Below are 24624 nucleotides of genomic sequence, written 5' to 3' on the forward strand. Positions count from 1 at the left end.
CTTTTTTTTCCGTGGAGAGATAAAACTGTTGATTTGGGGTTTCAGAATTATATTCCGATCGAGCACTCATTATTTTTGTTGCTTAAAGTTTGCCCACTCCCTTGTTGTTTTTGTGTGTGCCAGCTGAGCTCCCATCTCAAAGGAATTCCATGCTCCACAAACATGAGATATAGATAGAGAAAGAGAAGAAGAAAGAGACCCACTAGGCCACTATGTGATACCATCCAAAGGGTCAGCCACAGATTGTACTGCCACCCAAAAAAGAAAAGGGAAAAAAAAAAAAGACAAAGAGAGAGCGTGTGTGTGTAGTCTACACATATGATCATGGATGGTGAAAATGGGATCCGAAGACCTAATTTTCCATTACAATTGTTGGAGAAAAAAGAAGATCACGAAGAACATCCATGTTCCACCTCCGCAAACAACGGAACTACTACCACAACTTCCACTACCACAATTCCAAATCAAAATCTTGAAGATCTTCATCCCCTAGTACCCACCAAGAAGGCACCTCCCAAAAGGGCCACCACCAAAGACCGCCATACCAAAGTTGACGGCCGGGGCCGCCGGATCCGGATGCCAGCCCTTTGCGCTGCTAGGGTTTTCCAGCTCACTCGAGAGCTCGGCCACAAGTCCGACGGCGAGACCATCGAGTGGCTCCTCCAGCAGGCCGAGCCCGCGGTCATCGCCGCCACCGGGACTGGTACCATCCCTGCCAACTTCACCTCCCTTAACATCTCCCTCCGTAGCTCCGGCTCCACCATCTCTGCCCCTTCGCACTTGCGCGGTAGCTACTTCAGCCCCGCGCAGTTCGCCCTCCGAACCCGCTCCGATATCTGGGACCGGAGCAATACTAGTTGTAACAACAACAATAATCTCCTCGTCGACGACTCCTCCTCCCCTTTCTTCAACTTCAATTCCCCTAATTATGTCAGCGCCTTCAAGCACGATCATCACTCCGGGGTCGACCTTGCTGACGCTGCCAAAAAACGCCGCTCCGACCACTCCGAATCCTCGGAGACTAATCAGTATTTCGTGCAGTCGAGCGCCGGGTCGATCCCGGCGACGAACAGCACGCCGGCTCCGGCCACATTTTGGATGGTGACGAATCCGAGCAGCCAAGCGAGTGATCCGATGTGGACATTTCCGTCGGTGAGCAGCACGAGCATGTTTAGGGGACAGTCGGTTGCCGGTGGCGGAGGGTTTCATTTCATGAACATTCCACCGCCCATGGCTCTTTTGCCGACGGCCCAGCAGGTGGGGTCGGGAATCGGGAGCGGCGGCGGTCCGGTCACCGTCACCGACAGCCATTTGGGGATGTTGGCGGCTCTTAGTGCTTACAGAAGCATGCCCGGATTATCAGTTTCTGAATCTCCAACACGAGCTGTACATCAAGCTGCTGGAAATGATGGCCATGACTCAACTTCTAATCGTGATCAATCGTAGACTCGGAGATCATCAAAATTTAAGTGTATGGCTGCCGCTTTTGAATCTCTAAATATATATATTATATATATATACTTTAATTTGGTTTTTTATTTTTAGTAATTGATTTTCTGAGTAAATATACGATATCCGTATAAATGTGGTCTTGCAATTTACAACATAGGAGAGATTGAGATGATGAAGAAGAAGAAGAAGAAGAAGAAAAAAAAAGAGTGGTATTTTTTTGATTTTGCGGTTTGTGTATTGAGTTTCCATCTAGAACTGCAAATTTTATTTTTAGTCTTATAGTAGTGACGGATTTGGTAAGTAATTGATGATTTGAGAAGCAAAAATGAAAAAGGCTTGGATTTGGCTTGTGTTTTAATTTCCCTGTTCCCCCTAAGTTACCCCATGAGCTGAATTAAGAGAATATGGATATCAATGAATTGGACTGCAGTTTTAGTTTCTCGCGACACTTATATATATTTATCGAATTATTTCTTATCCATCTCTCTATTATTATTTTTTTTCAATTCTTAGGCTCTATTAAACCTAAATGCTCTTGGTGTGTCGAGGAGAAACCAACTGGGTTGAGGATGAAAACAATGTTCCACGATGAGTAGAATTAATAGTGCAAAAATCTATGTTACATAAATAAATAACAACTTTTATAGCATGATCAGGTTGTTCACAAGAGAGAGTAGAAAAGAGGGAAAAATTGTACGAGTCATGTTGGATGTAAAATCTGGGTAGGGTAATGGAACTTTCTTCTTTTTTCTTGATAACCTGAAATCTAGGACGGTTGGCTTCTCTTGGATCCCTATGTCTGAAGTGTTGATGGCTATACAACACATTGCAAGATTTGTTCCAAAATGAAAAAAAAAAAACCTCCGACTATATGTATCCCGCGGGACTCGAATCGGAGAGGGTATCCCTATTCGACCCCAAGCCCAATACGCCACCCTCGCAAGTGTCGGGTCGGGTAAAGATATATTATTGCATAGTTTATAAACAAATGACAATATCTCGATATAGCTGTCTTTATGAAGTTTATAAGCCCACTACTGCTTAGTTTAGAGGGCATTAATATAATTCAACAAAGCTTGAGAAAGAAAGGATTAATATATTTTATCTGTGTGTAAGCCTTAATGTATGCAAGCTTTACGTTTGGCCTATCATTTTGATGCCCTAATGCTAGTGAATGCCTTTCTCTGGTTCCGCTTACGCAATATTTGGCGTCATGGTCACTGCAATGTCTTATTCATTTATATCTTGCTTGACCATTGACCAGTGACCAGGTAGATGTTTCGATCCTGCCCTAAGTCGTAGAGCCCAAGTGTAACATTTAATTGAATAAATAGGATCATATGAAAGTGGCCAATTTGCATGATTTGATGTCCTTGGACGATCATATTATATTATTATTGTCCTGCACAAAACTACAGGACCATTAAATAGCACCTGACTATATACCAAACGCCAAATTTCAATTATACAATTCAAATTCAGCCTAATTTACCGCGAATATGCTATATATTAAATTGTGAGTGGCAACAAAAACCAAATTTTAAACAAGGATGTGGCAAGCTGTGAATGGATGTTTTATTTGTGTGGGTTAGCGTAGGAGATTGATTATAACCCACTGTGAAAATCGGTGCCTCTTTTCGCGTGTCCCATAATTATCGGAGAAGGGACAATTAGTCTGGCCTGTCCTTTTTGACAAACTTTACTCCCTTTTCTTTCACCTCTCTCTTTTATTTTCCCTTTTCACCACACCCATTGCTTTGCTACACTGCACCACAAATACAAAATTGGGTTCAATTTGGAGTTATGGGTTCGGGGAATTTTCTTCAAGTCGTGGCCAACAACTTCGGAGTGCTTGCTCTGTAATCGCTTTCACTCATCTTATGGATCATACCCGTCTGGGATAATTTTCCATTGCTTCAAAATTGTGTCTTCCTGTAATTGTATTTGTTCTTCTTAGAATCATATTTGATTTTGTTTTCCTTCAATTTCTTCCAATTTTGCAGGCCTCTGGTTTCTCTCGTGTATCCCCTGTAAGTAAGAAAATAAGATTATAAGTTAATTGTAACTAAACAAATTTTTGGCTGCATAGTGAAATATAATATATTTCCCATGAACTCCACCTCTTCATAAATTTGATGTTCATACACTAATGAAGATGTTATTCTCTACCTATACCAATGATATTTTCCAATTCTTTCAATTGATTAACAAGTCATTTCCTACTTCCCAATACTAGAATTTTTTGTTGGAATAATATTCAATTAACCATGTTATTGAACTTTTGACAAATAAAAGAGATTGGAAAGGTAGAAAATAAGATTTCTTTTTGCTTTTTGAAAAAAATTAAAAACTGCTGAATCTTTAGTTACCTAGTTAATAGCTAGGATAGCTATCACGCTTACTTATACTTTTGCTGATCAATTTTTTAGACATTTTTGGGATTTCAAATACTTTTAATTGGTTGTTTTTGTTTGAAATAGTTATGCTTCAATCAAGGCTATAGAGACAAAGTCAATAGTAGACGACCAACAATGGCTCACGTATTGGGTTTTATATTCTCTCATGACTCTCTTCGAGCTCACCTTCGTCAAAATACTCGAAGCGTAAGTAGACCAATCATCTACTATTCGCAACATAATTACTATTCGCAACATAATTGTTAAGTATCTCACTTAGGTTTATTATAGATATGTGCTACTTTTCTTATTATCAATTAATTTTGAGATAAAAATTCATAAATATTAATAATGATCTTTTCTCACTTATTTCTCTCCCTCTTTCTCTTTATCTTATATATGTATATATATTTGGTATGGGCTTAATTGATGGAAATTAATGAATTAATTTCAGGGTAGCCATTTGGGAGTACGTGAAGCTGATAATAATGTGCTGGCTGGTGCTGCCACATTTCAATGGAGCAGCACACGTTTACAAGAACTTCATTAGGCCATTCTACATGAACCCTCAAACTTCTACTCTCTGGTACATACCTCAGAAAACCAAACATATTTTCAGTACTCCAGATGATGTTTTAAGTGCTGCTGAGAAGTACATGGAAGAGCATGGGACTGAAGCTTTCGAAAGGCTTATGAACAAGGTTTGTGTGTAAATTTATATATATGTTATGATTTTTATAGAATAATAGAACTCTAGAGTTTGATCCTGATAGATATGATTCGTAAACTTTGGCAGGCAGAGCGAGAGAGATCGAGGAGGAACAGCAATTACATGATTTTCGATGATGATTATGTATATTAATGAACTTTCTAGATCTCTAATTAAATTAGTGCGTTTTTATATATTTTGATTTGTAGTAGTCTAGGAGAGTTCAGGGAGACGATTATTTTGTTAAGAAAAAAGATGTGTAAGAATATGACTCATGCTAGGAAACCACGTTATATGATGTGTCTCTAACTCTTTTCAATTTAAATTTACGAATTTTGTGTAATCTTTTGCAAGGCGGTGTGAATGGTTTGGGATAAGTTTCTATTCTTAAACTCTCCAAGAAAGTGAAAAAATTATATTAAGAATTTCACATTTTCTATAATTTTCATTTTTTTCAAATACGATCAAACTCTCACATTATTGATCATTAATTTGAGGTATTTTTAAGCAATTCTAAAGGAAGTCATAAAAACTTATACCTAAAGTAGAGATTAAATAATAATAAAAGGTAAAAGAAAGTACGGAGGACACAAAAAATGCTAAAAATCATAGTTAGCTCAAATATTTGTTTCCTTTATAATTTATCTCAGTGTCATCGACCATGAAAACAATATGAATAAGCTGTGAATTATTGTGCTTGATATGATGCACAATCTCTCGACTCAATGCACAACGCTCAAATCGTGGTGTCTATATACTTTGAGAAGAATATTAATTTAGGTACCTAATTTTTTATGTTGAGTTTAAAAATCTAATTACTCACTATTTTTTTAAACAATGAAAAATATCTCTTTCTGTATTGATATCTAAATAAGTATTTATTCATACTTCTGGCATACTCTTGCATGTCTTTATTCTAGTGTGTATAGTACAAAGTGGTTCGCATTCAACCGTGCACAACATATTTTAAATTTATCAAACCATCATGGGTAGCTCCCACGGATATAAAAAAGAAAATTTAAGTTCGCCATAAAATTTTATTATATATATATTAAATGGTTCCAACATAAAAGGATTGTAAAATCAAAATAGAAAAAACATGAATGAGGTAGATATTATTAAAAAAAAAAAAAAGTATGTGATCACAACCCCAGGAGGCCAACAAAGACTGAAATTGGGCTTTAGAATAGGCCCGTCTCTTCCTGGCTGCCTTGGGCTCACAATCTACTCATATAAACGCTGATTTAATTTCCTCCCGTTCGGTGCTTCTCGCCTTCGTCTCTAATCGACGTCACACAGCTACTGAAGCGGTAACAGAGGAGAAATCATGGTGCGCGTCTCCTTCTATAGGAACTGTGAGTATACTCAACCAGCGAATTTCTGAAATTTCATATTCACTGTTCTCTAAAATGGCCTTCAAAGATCTGCTATAAGTATACATTTGCTTCATTTTCATGCCTTTTTTTTTTTTTGGATCTTCTATTTCTCCTGTGCGTTTCTTGTTAGTTATTTATTTATTTTTGGGTTTTCCGGCTGTGTATGTTAGGCTACTTGGTTAATCCGAAATAGATTGAACCAGGGGGAACCGACTGTTTGGGATTACATGTGGTTTTGTATCAGAATTCATGGGGCCTCAGATTTCCTAGGGTTAAATTTATAATGCTTCACAAAATTTTGTTCGCCGCACCATATGGAGATTAATAGATTATTAATCTATGACAGAGTACCTCTTACACAGTTTTTTAAATAGTACTTTATGTAATGCCTGCTTCTTGGTGCTGTCACTGAGAGCCATGATCTCTGAATCGTGGGTTCTGTCGTTGTATAGATGGAAAGACCTTCAAGAAGCCACGACCGAAAAAAAATTAAGAAAAGGAAATAAGTCAGATATGAGTAGTACAATTCTAGCGCACACTCTAAACACATTTGAAATTGGTGTCAAAGTGGTATAGATTCAGGGTAGTTGGTTTTCTTTATAATGGATGGATTCAATTTCTTTACAATGGATGGGATTCAATAGCTTAGACAAAAATTTTTTCATATTCAAACTTAAATTAGTCATATTAAATTTTACCAAATCTAAATAAATTACAAAAGAAAAAAAAACGAAACAAAACAAAAAAAAATATACTTAAGCACTAACATAAAAATAAACTATTATTAGTAGTTATAAAAATCAAAACTTTCAAATTAAAAGAATACAACAAATTATCTTAAAACAAAGAAAAAATTAAAAATCTTAAAGAAAAAGTTAAAAGAAACAAGGGAAAAGAAAAAGAAAAGAAAAATATCTAGAAAAATAGCTATCACATAGAGTAAAACCCAAAAATATGAGATCATAGGGATAAATTTTAATTAGATTGGTTAGTACTCATATCTGACTTATTTCCTTTTCTTAATTTTTTTTTTGTTTCTTTTTCTTTTTTTCCTTATATTTTGATATTTACTATTTAAAATTTATTAATTAATTTACTATTTACCATTACTTTTCTATGACATGTTTTGTAAATTTATAAATTAAAAAAGATTATAATAGTCTAGACATATTTTTTCAATATCTAATAAACATTTGAAGCTATAAGACATTACGAAATACAAAAAAATAAAATAATAATATAGCAATTATAAAACAAAAATAGAACAATGGTAACAAAACAAAAACAAAAAAAAAGTTAAAAACTAAATCAATACACACATCCTTGGAGATAGATTGGTCTTATTAGACAAACATCGTTATGTAACTTCATAAAAGCAAAATTATAACTATACAAACTTACAAATCAAGATAGAGCTTTGATATATAAATTTCGTTACAACTTGAATGTATATGTATGTCTTGAATTGCTTTCAAGATTAGAGAGATATTGAAAGCAAGAAAACAGATGGAGAACCAAAAAGAATGAAAAAATGTAGCTTTGAGTATTTGGTTAAAAATGGTGGAGGAAAATGCCTATTTATATAGGTATAAGACGAAGATGTTACAAATCTTTTAGAATTCTACAACTTTTGACATTTTATTATTCATTATTATTAGTGCAAATAATTATGAAATAACACCCGTTTCCATATTCCATCTTTTTGAATTCCGTTTAATTGTTATGGTTAATAATTAAGTAAATGTTTATTATTGATAATTAATTAATTAATTTTCTATGGCATGGTTTGTAAATTTATAAATGAAAGGAAGGATATAATAGTCCAAAAATATTTTTCCAAGATTCTCACTTTTTAATATAGTATAGATATAGATATAAGATATCCGATATCCATAAGAAAATATTAAATATAGTTAACTAGACACACAAATTCCTAGTATTTTTCTCACATTATTATTCTAACATTCTCCCTCATTTTTTTTTTTTGAAACGTCTCTTAATTCAACTTTGGGTATGGGTGTACTAGAAAAAACCTTACAATGGGAATTTGTCGGTTCAATTTTTACCCTCTATCGATGGATTTGTCTATTTATTTATTTTTGGTTCTGTCTGGATTAGTTTCAATTTAGTCCTAAACCGACCAAAATCATGACCCAAATCACGGCTTGCCACATGTAAGAGAGAACTTCATCGCTTTACCACCACAAATATTGGGATTTTGACCATTTGCTTCATTCCATTTGAACTTTTGACTCATTTTGTTTTTAAATTTATTTGTGCCTTTCATTTTAATTTGTTACTCATTTTCGCTTTTTGGCTTCCTAAAGTTACTAAAATGTCTACATTTTCAAAAAGTAAATTTCTTACCAATCTTGTTCGCTCCACCAATCTTTCATCTTAAAACTCACCCTACAAAATCTAACCTTTTAACCTTTTAATTTGATTGATATTTTTTTTTCAATTACAAAACTAATATGGAAAAAATCTAACTTTTTAATTTGAAAAAATAAATTATAAAATGGTAAAATTATCCAATATTTAATTAACAAAGATAGAATAAATGTCCAAATCGGAAAAAAAAAGGAATTGACAATTTTGGGATTGTGGAATCTCGATCTGGGATAGCGTGCAATTTTTTTTTTTTTTTTTTAATTTGGACATTTATGTAATCTATTATCAGATAATTTGTGAGGGGGACAAAAATCAAAATTGAATTAAAAAAACGTTCACAAATCCCAATTTCCCTTGCCACTAATACCCTCGTCTCTCGATCGCAAAGCGTAGTTTCCAAGCAGCGTGGAAACGACGCTTGCAGTCTCGGTCTCATACATAAGCGCACCGCGAGCTCTTGAGAAACTTCCACCGCTACTGTAGAGTCTTCTGCTTCCATTCTTCGCTTTTGGATACACAGGTACAGTCCAATTAAACAAGAATTTGAAGTTCCAGCCTTATTTTCTGCTTAATAGATAAAGAATGAGGACATCTCTTTCCTGTTTGATTGTTTTCCCCATTATGTTTTGAATGTAGGAGCAATTGGGGTTTGATAAAAATGCCGGAAGATTTCTCTTCAGAGCGTCCCCTATTCGGGGGCGCTATAGTTAGCACATTCCCTCTTAGGTTCCAGGTTTGTCTTGTCATCTGCGATTCTGCCTCTTTACTATTCGGTGTATCACTATTTTTTCTTTATTTGATTGATGGAATTTATATACTTAACTTATGATTGTTGTAATTGTAGGACGTGAGCAACATCCGACAAGTCCCCGATCATCAGGTTGGTAGCACTTGATGCTTCTATGAAGAAAATTAACTTCATTTTATAGTTTTGAATCCATAGAGTTTGCCAAATCGCTAGTGTTATTTTTTTGTAAAAAATTTATTTGTGATGGGGTTCAAAGGAAGTGTTTGTGGATCCATCTCGGGATGAAAGCTTGATCTTTGAGCTTTTAGATTTCAAGCACGATGTTGGAGACAGTGGAAGTGCCGTCTGGTTCCTCCAAGACCTTGCCTCTGAGCAGGATGCAGAGGGAAACATGGTAATCTTATTTTCTAGTTTATGGTATTTGCCTTTTCTCCTGCTTGTTCCTCACTTCGGCTGCTTTCAGTTTAACATATCGAAGTAGTAGCTATTTTTTCTCGTGGAGGATTATTTGATCGCTTATTAGAGAATGTGTGTTGATTTATGGGGGAGATTGGAGATGTTTAGAGTAGTTATGTATCAACTACTGTAAGACAGTTTGAATTGGAAATATTGATTTGTTTGTAAGGATAACTAGGTGATGCTGGCGGAGGGTTTCACTCAACACAACAGAAACTACTATCTTACTTTTGATTACTGCATTTGGAAATGTGAGAAACAAAGTCTTTTGTCTAGACCATTCATGCTGTCTCTTGCTCAAGTATGTTAAACAATGTTACTACTATAAGCTATCAAAATAATATGAATTTTTTTATTTGTGATGGTATTAAATAAAGTGCTCGGGTTGGATCAGCGAGTCAATGGTATGCACATTTCTCAGTCTAATTAAAGTTTACTGCCAAATTGTATGTCATGTAGAGGGCGAAGAAGTAATGTGGCATCATTAGTAGTAATTAGGATCATCTGGCATCAACTTCTTGTTGTAGGCAATGGTCCTTGGTCTGTCTTCTAAGTTAATTTTGATGAGATGGATGTCATAATATTTGCAGTCTGATGTTACAGTTTTTATCTAAAATAGATATTTGCTTCATGGTTTCATTCTTTTCATTTGTTGTCTCTTCTGGGGAAAGGCATACCATCACCTATGTAATGATACTCTGAGATTGAGCTCTAGAGGTTATGTGGTATCTTGGAATCTTATCTTCTGCTTTGCTTATCATGCTATAATTCCTCCAGGTGATTGAACAATCTGGAGTGATCGAGGCACCAGGATTGTGTTTTGGAAATATAACTTCTGTTGTTACAACTGCAGTTGGTCAAATGGTATGTGTCCGTCACTGCTGCACGTGGCAGTGTATCTATTAAATGACCGGTTGAATATTTCCTCTTCACCACATATTCTTTATGTCATCTCACATTATTTATTAGTTTTCTCGCCTCTAGTATCATTCTTCATAATAATATTAATTTTAATTCCTGTTAGTTGTATGATCGGTTGAAAATTTGTATGCTTGGTGTTATTTATTTTGGCCTGTGCCGACATCCACCCCCCCCCCCCCCCCCCCCCCACCCAAAAAAGAAAAAGAAGAAAAGTCATCTCCCTCTGTGAAGCCTGTAAATCCCCTTTTAGCTCACTTGTGAAAAGTAACACCGGAGAATCACATGCCTCTCTGTTACAGATTGTTTCAGAAAATAATAATAATAACGATACTTACAAGAGGATCACTTGGAAATGGTACTACTGTTTCACTTAACTAACACAAATCTTTATAGAAAATTGTCTTTCTTTGTCGTGCATGAGGTTACGGCAGCATCACTTTTTATTCTGGTTGTTTCTATGATATCTTAATAGAGTGGTTATTTTGGTTTAAATTTGTTGGGTCTGATGTATCTGCTAGATATTCCAGGCTTGTCAAAAATTATTTGTTATGTTGTTTATGATGCTCGGATATAACTTGAACTTTGATATAGTCTGTGTTTCCATAAAATTTTCTTTCTAGTTTTTCGGCTCCCTTGGTGGCCGTCGTTATTGTTGCAAACTTTCTTATCTTTTCAATGAGCGTTCTTTCTGTCTATGTAGGCAATTTCAAAGGGCCGGCAAGGAAGAGAAGCCCAAAATATTGTCCGGGTAGCCTTCTCATTTTGTTTACTCTAGTGTTTAGGTGTTTCCCATTTCCCAATGAGTCATAAAGTAAATCTGTTTATTGTTTTATGCAGGTTTATTTGGCGAATCTACGTCTTAAAGGAGTTGGTACAGATGTGCTAATCTGTGCATATGAACCCATTCTTATAAAGTGAGTACTTACTCTCAAATAAAAGGGAAATGAACAATTGATAGAATTCTGAGTGAAATGCACAGTTAGTTAAGTTGGAAGGGAGGTGAAAAGAAAAGAAATCCCAGTCTTTTACACAGATGTGCTAATCTGTGCATATGAACCCATTCTTATAAAGTGAGTACTCACTCTCAAATAAAAGGGAAATGAACCATTGGATAGAATTCTGAGTGAAATGCACAGTTAGTTAAATTGGAAGGAAGGTGAAAAGAAAAGAAATCCCAGTCTTTTACGAGATTTTTTTTGCCCTTATTGTCTTCTTAGATGCATAATCCCCGACTATTTACATCATCACTCCACATATATACTCTCCTGACAAACTTATTTAAGGCGTTCACATTCCCCTCACTACAAAAGCTGATCTCCTGATGCAACTAATTGGTAGAATTCTAATTTGAAACTACCGTGTGATAAGAAGATCATATAGTTCGGATGCTTCTTTTGATAGTTGCCCTTAGTGGATCATTAGTATCTCTAGTTGAAATATAGCTTCGACAACTAATGGCCGCACGCCCAAAATGGTTGTTGGGGCTAAGTTTAGCTCCATAGTGGCACTAAGATGAGGGGATAATGGGCAGTGATGAGAGTTATAACCTTTGGCTAACCCAACTGTGAAACATGAAATATTGGGCGACTAGTTGTGTTAGGGACCGCCAAGTGATAGTCAACCTCATAGTAAACGTCCAGATTTAACTGTTTAAATACAAGAAAACATAATTTTGAGGCACTATAGAGGAGATAGGTTCAGGAAGGCGGTTTGCTTTTTGAATCATTTTGTAGGGTGATAAGGGCCCAAAGAACCATCCTTCTTAGTTGGCCAACTTGGATGTGGCCCTCTTCAAAGCAAAAGCCCAATTTGTTGATTCTTCACAAATCACAACCTAGATGGAAAATGAGTGCATAGCTAGCATAACATATCTTTCCTGTACCTGTCATGGGCAGCTCTAATACCAATTATTGTGTTATACTGTTGTGGTTGCAGTCCTTTGAGCGAAAGTGCTAGCTCAGTTTGCTCTGGTTTGGCCACTCCTGCTTCACAAATCGGATGCATGCCAATGCCTGAGGTATTCAAACTTGCAGTCTCCAGCTTTAAAGTCAATGACCGGAGCCTCTTCGGCGCGCCTGCCTAATCTATTCAAAGAGGAGATGGTCTCGGCCTTCATTCTTATTTCATTGGGATGTTTAAGTAGGAAAGTAATAGCAAAGTAGTCGACATTTCATTGAGTTTTTAGTGCTGCATTTTTCTTGGGTTTTGATTTGTAGTTAAGATATGAAGTAGAATATGTACATGGTAGAAGAGAACATAGCCAAGGTCATGGCAGCACCCCCACTTCTAACTTTTAAGGTGGACAAAATAGAACAAGCATTAGCTGTGTGTCTAAGGACCCATATTTTGCACCAGTGAATCACGTGGCAAACAAAAGGTTTTGAATATTAAAGCATATATGAGTGGCCATTTTATGTAGTCTAGTTTGTGTTTTCACACATGCAGCGGTGACCATTTCTGAAAGGAAAAAAAAAATTATTATTATTATTTTTATTGGTGAGCGTTTTACATCAAATAATTGTCTAATCTCGTAATAATTGCAAAAGGAACAACTACCCCCTTCAATTAAAAAGAGATTTTAACAAAATAAATGAAGACAATTGCACATTCGAAGGGCATTTAGAAATGAATATTTGATTGTATTGGTTGTAGGCTGTAGCGAATCTGTAGGAGAAGAAAAATGCAAAAGCGGTTTAAGCAAAGTTTAAAAGGGTATTATTGTTATGATTATAGGCAATAGCAGAGTTAGAGTTAGAGAGAGAGATCAGAGAGAGAGAGATGGAGGACATTCCATTTAAAGCGGGAGGTGGGAGATGGGGCCAATCGCCAACAACTGTAGCCATGTGATTGTGGCCGGGTGCCACACGGCTGCCGATTGGGCTCCCTCTCCATCAGACACGCTTTTCCTTCACCTTCACCACCCAACAATTCTCCATACCACTTACACTTTCTTTTTCGGCTTCCTATCGTCCCAATTCCACTTCATTCATTTCTACACATTCCTTCCTTCCTTTATCACGTTTTTATTTCTTGTTTCTTGTTTCGATTAGAAAAATAAAATGGTATCAAATTAACTTTTCAAGTCAAATATTTAATTTCTTGAAGAGAATTTGAACCTATTTTAGTTATACCTAAGTATCTTGCCTATTGAGTTATGTTCAAGCAATTAAATATTTAATTCTTTAATTTTATATTTTTGTTATGCACTTTAAAAATAAAAAATGATAAAATAGTTATTTTTCTTTGGAAAAAAATCTAGAAATATGAAAATGATTTCATTGTTGTCCAATTTTTTAAAATTGAGAAATAAGAAATAGAAATAGTCATCAAACATATATATTTTAAAAAATATACGAAAATGTTACCAAATGAGTCTCACGTATCAACTCGACTATATTGTTTTAACCTTTCTCCTCCACCCTAAGATATTTCCACTTTACACACCATGTGGGATGTGCATCACCACTCTCTCAATACCATATCCTCTACTCATTTTTACCTGTTTACACATAATTAAATTACAGTTGTTTTTATTAATAAAAATATTTGTTGAAAATGCAACGAAAGTCTTACGCCAGTGACAAAGAGAAAAATCGTGGTATATAATTAAGGATAACCCTCTTCATCAATATAAAATCATTTGGACGAAATCAAAGTAAAGTCACGAAAATGTCCCGAGAGACGGAAGTTTGTGAGTGTAATAAACAAAGTAATTAGTTAGGGGCTAAAGTCTGGTTTCAAGTATTCCAGCCTATAAATAGTTGACGATGTAATAAATGAAATTTATTATATAGTGGAAGTCAATTTCAGAAACATTTGAAGATATAGATTCGGATGCATGGTGCTGGTTCGGACACACCTTACTATTTTGACAATTCCTCTCAATTTTCATTGTTCGTTCGTTGGTCAATTTTTGTTGAAAATGAAAGTTGGCTTCAATTATATATATTTTTTCAAATAAATAACGAGAAAAAATATATTCAAATCCAATTCAGAGAAGTCAGTTATATGTGACCAAAATGAATGGTCTAACGTTTTTTATTGGATGGATGTAAATTAAATATTTTCGTATTGACTTATTAGGTATGGAAATAAAAAAGGTTCTTTGAATTTTCAAACTAGGAAGATACCGTCACCGGCGAAGGTCCGTCGGCTGCAATCGGCGCCACAAATATATAACTTTTTTTTTAAATAAAAAATGATACACTATATTTTGTATTATCTTGTTTTATTAAATAAATAAATAAAATGATGTTGATCGATGTCCAATTAAAATAAAAAATAAAAAAACCAAGCTGTGAATCTCTTTACGTCTGTGGCCCTTATGAGACTGCCAGCCTGTCATTCCAATTCCTCTATCATAATATTTAAACTAGCAATAATCATATGCTAAATATTCTCCTAATCATATAGTAACGAAGTCCTAAACAGATATAGAAGTATCTTTCATGTGAAACTAGTCCTAAAAAACAAGAAATTAGGAATAGAGAATTGGAATTTTTAACATATATAAATAGAAAAAAAGATGGGAGAGTTAATTGACTTGACCAAAAACAGTACGAAAATGATAGATTTATGGCCCGTTAACCACCAACATTCTAAAAAAAATTTAATAAATTTTTATTATTATTTATAATATAGTTTTGGGGGATGCATAATGCATGTAAGTTAAGCTATCGTGTTCAAGATGTTTAGAAATTAGATATGGGCAACATTGCACGTGATTTCTTGACAAGAAATGTGAATTTTCAGTCCAACAAACAAACAAACAAACACTCTCAGCTACTCTACTCTGCAACCTCGGCTGTCAACTTTAGTACATTATTATTATCTGACTTTCCCATTTTACTACTTCTTTCTAACCTCCTTTTTTTCCCTTACTAACGGAATTTTAATCTACTTCATGTTTATTCTGCATATTCTCATCTAATCTCTGATACAAACTTTTATCTTTAAATGTTACATCTAAAACAACCAAAGTTTGGTAAGATAGAAGATTCTTTGTTTTCCACAGGAGAGGAGAAGCACAGCGGAGGGATAAAATAACTTTTATACTTGATTGCGCAGAGTTTGCCAATTATAACCATAAACTTTCTCTTTCATTATATTAGACCGACGGTTTAAATATCTCATATTGAAAAGATAAGGAACCTAACAAAGGTTTATATATATAGATATGAACTACTCCTCTCCTCTTATTGCTAATTGACGAACCTCATGAATATTGATATGGTATCAAAATCCAAAACGTTCAAACGAGCCTCCGATCCAAAAATGAAATTTGACCCAGATTGATGTCCCAACAGATAAAGGACTTAACAAAGGGAGAAGGACCATGAGAATAACTCTCATCAATATACAATTTCAAACGAAACGAAAAAAAAAACTAGGCCTAATTAATCTCATTCTTCCTTAAAATTCTATCACTTTTATTATTCACTAAACTCAGACGATAATTTAATTATTTTACGAATCTTCCAACAAGAAGCCTATTAGAAGGTAGTTATTGAAAGTGCCAAGATGGTTCATGAATTTAATCTTCTTTAATTAATAAATAAACTTGTAACGTCTTCAGAATTTTGACCGCAAAAGAAACTGTGTTTCTTTACAAATAGGTGGCTGTGGTATGGTATAGTGGATATTTATTTATTCCGCATTGGTATTTTGATATAAAAAAGCGAAATAATGTGTAGCAGAAGGCAGCTTTTTCACAAAAAGGAAAAAGAAACGTCTTCTCAGCCACGATTGTAAAAATTAATATGAGCGAAGAGGTAGCTGGTTTTTCACAGACAGCATGATTGTGATGAGTCCTTTTTAGGTTTCTATCCAGACCCAACGTGATTATGTCGTTGCCTATAGTGACAATGCATGAGACAAAGCTTTTGGTGTTATTGGCCCTACGCTACTACTCACTCCCAAATTATAAACATTTCAAAATCTCAATCTCTTATTATAACTTATAACCTCCCTCCTAATACATAAAATCACATCTCCCACGAGCTTTCGTCAAATATTAGAAGATCGAGCAAATTGTCCCAAATCGAAAAGATAAGATATGCTTCCAGTGCTATAAAGTTAATACCTTTAGATTTTCTTCAGGCTTTGGGATACCATCTTTAGTCGTTAATTGACTGTTTTAACGTAGCAGATCTTCTTTTGATAGTCTTAATTTTTTTTTATGTGAAATAGAATGATACCCCTTTATACAAAGTACACATCTCTCTCCTTAACTGTTGGACAAGACTAACCCACTTTTTCTCCTTCAAATCCAACCTAATTAATTTAGTACAAAACCAAACCCCTCAAGATTAGCAAAATGTCCAAAGGATCTTTTTTCTCTGTGGACACCTAGCTATTATAAATTCTTTTTTCCTTAATGGGAACCGGCCCTTTAATTAATTAATCTTATGTATGATTATTATTGCAAATTGGCTCCAAGTGATCAATATCACTCATCATTGGGTTGGGTATAGTTAATTAAGTGCAAGTCGTTGGAATGTTATATTACCATGTCACTTCATCTCTATGCCCTTTTTTCCTTCTTTTCTCTCTCGTCTACTTCTCTTATGTGTCTCTTTTTAAGTTACATTTTAGAATATTAGGCACATCGGCTTTACCTTCTGTGTGTTGGATCCTCTCCTTGCAGTGCTGTGAGAAGTTTTTGCAACAGATTCTTTATCTAAAAATTTATCCTTTTTATTTTCTATGCTGGCTGGCTCTGTCGAAATATCTCAACTATATTCCAAATTGATATCTTTAATACAGGAAAAATCTCACCAATCTAAGCAAAGATACTGCTTGAATAACTAAAAAAATGGAAAAAAGAAAAGAAAAGAAAAAAGCTGAGCAAACTGTGAGAATTGAAAGTGAACTAACTAGTTGTTATGATGCCCCACATATCCCCATATCCAAAGCTGCAGATCAATATGAATAGTACAAAGTGTAGAGAATTAAAAGAAAAGAGAAGAAAGCGTTCTGCCCAAGAACTCTCTCTGCTGACTTTGGTATAAGTTTTCAAAACTGAGATATATTCAATATGCTAAGATAAATAAGAAACTACCATTTCACTGAAAAGGTAAGTAATTAAAGTTTAACATTTTGCACGTAAAGCATTAAAGATATTTGAGGACCACATAACATTAACTCCACACACAGTGCCCCGCTAGCAAGATAGAGACCACCTCAAAATTTTGTGGGTTGTATATTCAGAATATCATCTCGCAACCCTCTTCCCCCCCCCCCCCCCCCCCCCCCCCCCCCCCCCCCCCCCCTTAATTGATGTAATGAAAAAGAAGAGCAATTGACCAATGATTAGGTTCATTAAATTTGTCGAAGTGAAGTAATTATAGGTTTGTAGGAGGGATAGTGATTAATTAAGATGAACAGTAGTGAAAAGGAGTACACACAGACACTGTAGAGACTGGGGAACCCCCTTAGAATCACTGAAAAAGGAGAAGGCAAATTGGATGGTGGAGAGGTGGCTCAGAGAAAAAGCCCACTTTGGGTATGGCTCTAAAGTAAAGAGAGAAACCAAAAAAAAGAGCTATAGGATTATCCTGTCACATCCCCTTTTGATTCTACTTCATGCACTTTGTTTGATTCCCCAAACAATGTTCTTCCACTTTATATATTGTTAATGATGAAAATATAATCTTTCAAACTTAGTGGTACATTCAAAAATCTCAATTATGCACATCTTAATTAACCCAAAAATATAGACAATATATTAAGAATAATTAAATATAGTTTTATTAGTTTATTGAGTTAATTAGGAATATATATGTGGTGATTTAAGTTGAGACATCCGTAGAGATTGAGTATCTGAATGAGGATAGACACAGTAATTTTTGGCGCAAAACAACAGTTAAAATTACTTTGAATCAGTGATATATATGTATTTTTGGGGATCTGAAAAAGAAAGAAAATTAACGGAAGGGGAATTTCGAGAAAGCTGAAGCCCTGGAGAGGCAAAGTGAAAAGGGAAAAAGGGTGTGAAACGCAAATTACATCAATGATGATAGGAATGATATGGGAGCCACATGCACTCATCTATTTATTTTTATTTTGAATTTTGTATTTATTTTATATTTAATAATAATAATAATTCATGATCTTCTTCCTTTGAATTACCAGTCAATCACTCTCTCTCTCTCTATTATTATTATTATTATTATTTTGACTTGGCTGTTTTGGGTCCCACCACCCACAATATATCTCTCTCTTTATGGCTTCAAAGTAAATTAACAAACTTTATGAATCATTCCCCATTAACAAACCCATCCACAGTACACACACCTAATCCTTTTCAATTACACAAACTAAGAAATAAAATAAAAGAAAAAGAAAAAATCCACATATATTCATACAAAACCCTAATTTGAGAGTCCCCCTTTTTTTTTTCCGTGGAGAGATAAAACTGTTGATTTGGGGTTTCAGAATTATATTCCGATCGAGCACTCATTATTTTTGTTGCTTAAAGTTTGCCCACTCCCTTGTTGTTTTTGTGTGTGCCAGCTGAGCTCCCATCTCAAAGGAATTCCATGCTCCACAAACATGAGATATAGATAGAGAAAGAGAAGAAGAAAGAGACCCACTAGGCCACTATGTGATACCATCCAAAGGTCACCACAGATTGTACTGCCACCCAAAAAAGAAAAGGGAAAAAAAAAAAAGACAAAGAGAGAGCGTGTGTGTGTAGTCTACACATATGATCATGGATGGTGAAAATGGATCCGAAGACCTAATTTTCCATTACAATTGTTGGAGAAAAAAGAAGATCACGAAGAACATCCATGTTCCACCTCCGCAAACAACGGAACTACTACCACAACTTCCACTACCACAATTCCAAATCAAAATCTTGAAGATCTTCATCCCCTAGTACCCACCAAGAAGGCACCTCCCAAAGGGCCACCACCAAAGACCGCCATACCAAAGTTGACGGCCGGGGCCGCCGGATCCGGATGCCAGCCCTTTGCGCTGCTAGGGTTTTCCAGCTCACTCGAGAGCTCGGCCACAAGTCCGACGGCGAGACCATCGAGTGGCTCCTCCAGCAGGCCGAGCCCGCGGTCATCGCCGCCACCGGGACTGGTACCATCCCTGCCAACTTCATTCACCTCCCTTAACATCTCCCTCCGTAGCTCCGGCTCCACCATCTCTGCCCCTTCGCACTTGCGCGGTAGCTACTTCACCCCGCGCAGTTCGCCCTCCGAACCCGCTCCGATATCTGGGACCGGAGCAATACTAGTTGTAACAACAACAATAATCTCCTCGTCGACGACTCCTCCTCCCCTTTCTTCAACTTCAATTCCCCTAATTATGTCAGCGCCTTCAAGCACGATCATCACTCCGGGTCGACCTTGCTGACGCTGCCAAAAAACGCCGCTCCGACCACTCCGAATCCTCGGAGACTAATCAGTATTTCGTGCAGTCGAGCGCCGGGTCGATCCCGGCGACGAACAGCACGCCGGCTCCGGCCACATTTTGGATGGACGAATCCGAGCAGCCAAGCGAGTGATCCGATGTGGACATTTCCGTCGGTGAGCAGCACGAGCATGTTTAGGGACAGTCGGTTGCCGGTGCGGAGGGTTTCATTTCATGAACATTCCACCGCCCATGGCTCTTTTTTTGCCGACGGCCCAGCAGGGGGGTCGGGAATCGGGAGCGGCGGCGGTCCGGTCACCGTCACCGACAGCCATTTGGGATGTTGGCGGCTCTTAGTGCTTACAGAACATGCCCGGATTATCAGTTTCTGAATCTCCAACACGAGCTGTACATCAAGCTGCTGGAAATGATGGCCATGACTCAACTTCTAATCGTGATCAATCGTAGACTCGGAGATCATCAAAATTTAAGTGTATGGCTGCCGCTTTTGAATCTCTAAATATATATATTATATATTATACTTAATTTGGTTTTTTATTTTAGTAATTGATTTTCTGAGTAAATATACGATATCCGTCCGTATAAATGTGGTCTTGCAATTTACACATAGGAGAGATTGAGATGATGAAGAAGAAGAAGAAGAAGAAGAAAAAAAAGAGTGGTATTTTTTTTTTGATTTTGCGGTTTGTGTATTGAGTTTCCATCTAGAACTGCAAATTTTATTTTTAGTCTTATAGTAGTGGACGGATTTGGTAAGTAATTGATGATTTGAGAAGCAAAAATGAAAAAGGCTTGGATTTGGCTTGTGTTTTTAATTTCCCTGTTCCCCCTAAGTTACCCCATGAGCTGAATTAAGAGAATATGGATATCAATGAATTGGACTGCAGTTTTAGTTTCTCGCGACACTTATATATATTTATCGAATTATTTCTTATCCATCTCTCTATTATTATTTTTTTTCAATTCTTAGGCTCTATTAAACCTAAATGCTCTTGGTGTGTCGAGGAGAAACCAACTGGGTTGAGGATGAAAACATGTTCCACGATGAGTAGAATTAATAGTGCAAAAATCTATGTTACATAAATAAATAACAACTTTTATAGCATGATCAGTTGTTCACAAGAGAGAGTAGAAAAGAGGGAAAAATTGTACGAGTCATGTTGGATGTAAAATCTGGGTAGGGTAATGGAACTTTCTTCTTTTTTCTTGATAACCTGAAATCTAGGACGGTTGGCTTCTCTTGGATCCCTATGTCTGAAGTGTTGATGGCTATACAACACATTGCAAGATTTGTTCAAAATGAAAAAAAAAAAACCTCCGACTATATGTATCCCGCGGGACTCGAATCGGAGAGGTATCCCTATTCGACCCCAAGCCCAATACGCCACCCTCGCAAGTGTCGGTCGGGTAAAGATATATTATTGCATAGTTTATAAACAAATGACAATATCTCGATATAGCTGTCTTTATGAAGTTTATAAGCCCACTACTGCTTATTTAGAGGGCATTAATATAATTCAACAAAGCTTGAGAAAGAAAGGATTAATATATTTTTTTATCTGTGTGTAAGCCTTAATGTATGCAAGCTTTACGTTTGGCCTATCATTTTGATGCCCTAATGCTAGTGAATGCCTTTCTCTGGTTCCGCTTACGCAATATTTTGGCGTCATGGTCACTGCAATGTCTTATTCATTTATATCTTGCTTGACCATTGACCAGTGACCAGGTAGATGTTTCGATCCTGCCCTAATCGTAGAGCCCAAGTGTAACATTTAATTGAATAAATAGGATCATATGAAAGTGGCCAATTTGCATGATTTGATGTCCTTGGACGATCATATTATATTATTATTGTCCTGCACAAAACTACAGGACCATTAAATAGCACCTGACTATATACCAAACGCCAAATTTCAATTTACAATTCAAATTCAGCCTAATTTACCGCGAATATGCTATATATTAAATTGTGAGTGGCAACAAAAACCAAATTTTAAACAAGGATGTGGCAAGCTGTGAATGGATGTTTTATTTGTGTGGGTTAGCGTAGGAGATTGATTATAACCCACTGTGAAAATCGGTGCCGCCTCTTTTCGCGTGTCCCTAATTATCGGAGAGGGACAATTAGTCTGGGCCTGTCCTTTTTGACAAACTTTACTCCCTTTTCTTTCACCTCTCTCTTTTATTTTCCCTTTTCACCACACCCATTGCTTTGCTACAACTGCACCACAAATACAAAATTGGGTTCAATTTGGAGTTATGGTTCGGGGAATTTTCTTCAAGTCGTGGCCAACAACTTCGGAGTGCTTGCTCTGTAATCGCTTTCACTCATCTTATGGATCATACCCGTCTGGGATAATTTTCCATTGCTTCAAAATTGTGTTCTTCCTGTAATTGTATTTGTTCTTCTTAGAATCATATTTGATTTTGTTTTCCTTCATTTCTTCCAATTTTGCAGGCCTCTGGTTTTATCTCGTGTATCCCCTGTAAGTAAGAAAATAAGATTATAAGTTAATTGTAACTAAACAATCTTTGACTGCATAGTGAAATATAATATACTTTCCCATGAACTCCACCTCTTCCTAAATTTGATGTTCATACACTAATGAAGATGTTATTCTCTACCTATACCAATGATATTTTCCAATTCTTAAGTATTGATTCATACTTCTGGCATACTCTTGCATGTCTTTATTCTAGTGTGTATAGTACAAAGTGGTTCGCATTCAACCGTGCACAACATATTTTTAAATTTATCAAACCATCATGGGTAGCTCCCACGGATATAAAAAGAAAATTTAAGTTCGCCATAAAATTTTATTATATATATATTAAATGGTTCCAACATAAAAGGATTGTAAATCAAAATAGAAAAAACATGAATGAGGTAGATATTATTAAAAAAAAAAAAAAGTATGTGATCACAACCCCAGGAGGCCAACAAAGACTGAAATTGGGCTTTAGAATAGGCCCGTCTCTTCCTGGCTGCCTTGGGCTCACAATCTACTCATATAAACGCTGATTAATTTCCTCCCGTTCGGTGCTCTTCGCCTTCGTCTCTAATCGACGTCACACAGCTACTGAAGCGGTAACAGAGGAGAAATCATGGTGCGCGTCTCCTTCTATAGGAACTGTGAGTATACTCAACCAGCGAATTTCTGAAATTTCATATTCACTGTTCTCTAAAATGGCCTTCAAAGATCTGCTATAAGTATACATTTGCTTCATTTTCATGCCTTTTTTTTTTTTTGGATCTTCTATTTCTCCTGTGCGTTTCTTGTTAGTTATTTATTTATTTTTGGGTTTTCCGGCTGTGTATGTTAGGCTACTTGGTTAATCCGAAATAGATTGAACCAGGGGGAACCGACTGTTTGGGATTACATGTGGTTTTGTATCAGAATTCATGGGGCCAGATCATTTCCTAGGGTTAATTTATATGCTTCACAAAATTTTGTTCGCCGCACCATATGGAGATTAATAGATTATTAATCTATGACAGAGTACCTCTTACACAGTTTTTTTAAATAGTACTTTATGTAATGCCTGCTTCTTGGTGCTGTCACTGAGAGCCATGATCTCTGAATCGTGGGTTCTGTCGTTGTATAGATGGAAAGACCTTCAAGAAGCCACGACCGAAAAAAATTAAGAAAAGGAAATAAGTCAGATAGTAGTACAATTCTAGCGCACACTCTAAACACATTTGAAATTGGTGTCAAAGTGGTATAGATTCAGGGTAGTTGGTTTCTTTATAATGGATGGATTCAATTTCTTTATTTCTTTACAATGGATGGGATTCAATAGCTTAGACAAAAATTTTTTCATATTCAAACTTAAATTAGTCATATAAATTTTACCAAATCTAAATAAATTACAAAAGAAAAAAAAAACGAAACAAACAAAAAAAAATATACTTAAGCACTAACATAAAAATAAACTATTATTAGTAGTTATAAAATCAAAACTTTCAAATTAAAAGAATACAACAAATTATCTTAAAACAAAGAAAAAAAAAAATCTTAAAGAAAAAGTTAAAAGAAACAAGGGAAAAGAAAAAGAAAAGAAAAATATCTAGAAAAATAGCTATCACATAGAGTAAAACCCCAAAAATATGAGATCATAGGGATAAATTTTAATTAGATTGGTTAGTACTCATATCTGACTTATTTCCTTTTCTTAATTTTTTTTTTGTTTCTTTTTCTTTTTTTCCTTATATTTTGATATTTACTATTTAAAATTTATTAATTAATTTACTATTTACCATTACTTTTCTATGACATGTTTTGTAAATTTATAAATTAAAAAAGATTATAATAGTCTAGACATATTTTTTCAATATCTAATAAACATTTGAAGCTATAAGACATTACGAAATACAAAAAAATAAAATAATAATATAGCAATTATAAAACAAAAATAGAACAATGGTAACAAAACAAAACAAAAAAAAGTTAAAAACTAAATCAATACACACATCCTTGGAGATAGATTGGTCTTATTAGACAAACATCGTTATGTAACTTCATAAAAGCAAAATTATAACTATACAAACTTACAAATCAAGATAGAGCTTTGATATATAAATTTCGTTACAACTTGAATGTATATGTATGTCTTGAATTGCTTTCAAGATTAGAGAGATATTGAAAGCAAAAAACAGATGGAGAACCAAAAGAATGAAAAAATGTAGCTTTGAGTATTTGGTTAAAAATGGTGGAGGAAAATGCCTATTTATATAGGTATAAGACGAAGATGTTACAAATCTTTTAGAATTCTACAACTTTTGACATTTTA

General features: G+C 35.4%; 3 protein-coding genes and 1 pseudogene across 4 annotated transcripts; all 4 read left to right on the plus strand.

The window, feature by feature from the left end:
- On the plus strand, positions 1–1810 carry LOC148209317 (transcription factor TCP15-like). Its single transcript, XM_088117900.1, has one exon. It carries the CDS (start codon positions 319–321, stop codon positions 1444–1446), a length of 1128 nt encoding a protein of 375 aa, XP_087974026.1. The 5' UTR covers positions 1–318; the 3' UTR covers positions 1447–1810.
- Positions 1811–2698: 888 nt separating this feature from the next.
- Positions 2699–4900, plus strand: LOC111019160 (HVA22-like protein c). Its single transcript, XM_022295480.2, has 5 exons — positions 2699–3311; positions 3456–3482; positions 3933–4055; positions 4303–4549; positions 4645–4900. The coding sequence occupies exons 1-5, from the start codon at positions 3256–3258 to the stop codon at positions 4708–4710; spliced, it is 519 nt and encodes a 172-aa protein (XP_022151172.1). The 5' UTR covers positions 2699–3255; the 3' UTR covers positions 4711–4900.
- Positions 4901–5777: 877 nt separating this feature from the next.
- LOC111019159 (uncharacterized) lies at positions 5778–12867 on the plus strand. 2 transcript variants are annotated; one of them, XM_088117959.1, is made up of 9 exons: positions 5778–5912; positions 8718–8844; positions 8961–9057; positions 9169–9204; positions 9329–9466; positions 10306–10392; positions 11150–11197; positions 11287–11363; positions 12385–12867. In XM_088117959.1, the coding sequence occupies exons 3-9, from the start codon at positions 8983–8985 to the stop codon at positions 12530–12532; spliced, it is 609 nt and encodes a 202-aa protein (XP_087974085.1). In that variant the 5' UTR covers positions 5778–5912; positions 8718–8844; positions 8961–8982; the 3' UTR covers positions 12533–12867. The 2 variants fall into 2 exon arrangements, with proteins under 2 accessions (XP_087974085.1, XP_087974086.1); XM_088117960.1 differs by having other exon boundaries at positions 5779–5912; positions 8713–8844.
- A 6214-nt stretch (positions 12868–19081) lies between these two features.
- On the plus strand, positions 19082–20339 carry LOC148209318 (transcription factor TCP15-like; annotated as a pseudogene).
- Positions 20340–24624: the final 4285 nt, after the last annotated feature.

This window comes from Momordica charantia (assembly GCF_013281855.1).
Source record: "Momordica charantia cultivar OHB3-1 chromosome 9 unlocalized genomic scaffold, Mcharantia_2.0 BLBB01000009.1, whole genome shotgun sequence".
Classification (NCBI taxonomy): domain Eukaryota; kingdom Viridiplantae; phylum Streptophyta; class Magnoliopsida; order Cucurbitales; family Cucurbitaceae; genus Momordica; species Momordica charantia.

What these genes read in the sequence shown, in the direction of transcription:
- LOC111019159 (XM_088117959.1), top strand. Translation starts at nt 8,983, where the DNA reads ATGCCGGAAGATTTCTCTTCAGAGCGTCCCCTATTCGGGGGCGCTATA. An exon ending in GACAAGTCCCCGATCATCAG is followed by an intron (nt 9,205 to 9,328) that starts GTTGGTAGCACT and finishes TGGGGTTCAAAG; the next exon opens with GAAGTGTTTGTGGATCCATC. An exon ending in AGGATGCAGAGGGAAACATG is followed by an intron (nt 9,467 to 10,305) that starts GTAATCTTATTT and finishes TAATTCCTCCAG; the next exon opens with GTGATTGAACAATCTGGAGT.
- LOC111019160 (XM_022295480.2), top strand. Translation starts at nt 3,256, where the DNA reads ATGGGTTCGGGGAATTTTCTTCAAGTCGTGGCCAACAACTTCGGAGTG. An exon ending in TTCGTCAAAATACTCGAAGC is followed by an intron (nt 4,056 to 4,302) that starts GTAAGTAGACCA and finishes AATTAATTTCAG; the next exon opens with GGTAGCCATTTGGGAGTACG. An exon ending in TCGAAAGGCTTATGAACAAG is followed by an intron (nt 4,550 to 4,644) that starts GTTTGTGTGTAA and finishes AAACTTTGGCAG; the next exon opens with GCAGAGCGAGAGAGATCGAG.
- LOC148209317 (XM_088117900.1), top strand. Translation starts at nt 319, where the DNA reads ATGATCATGGATGGTGAAAATGGGATCCGAAGACCTAATTTTCCATTA.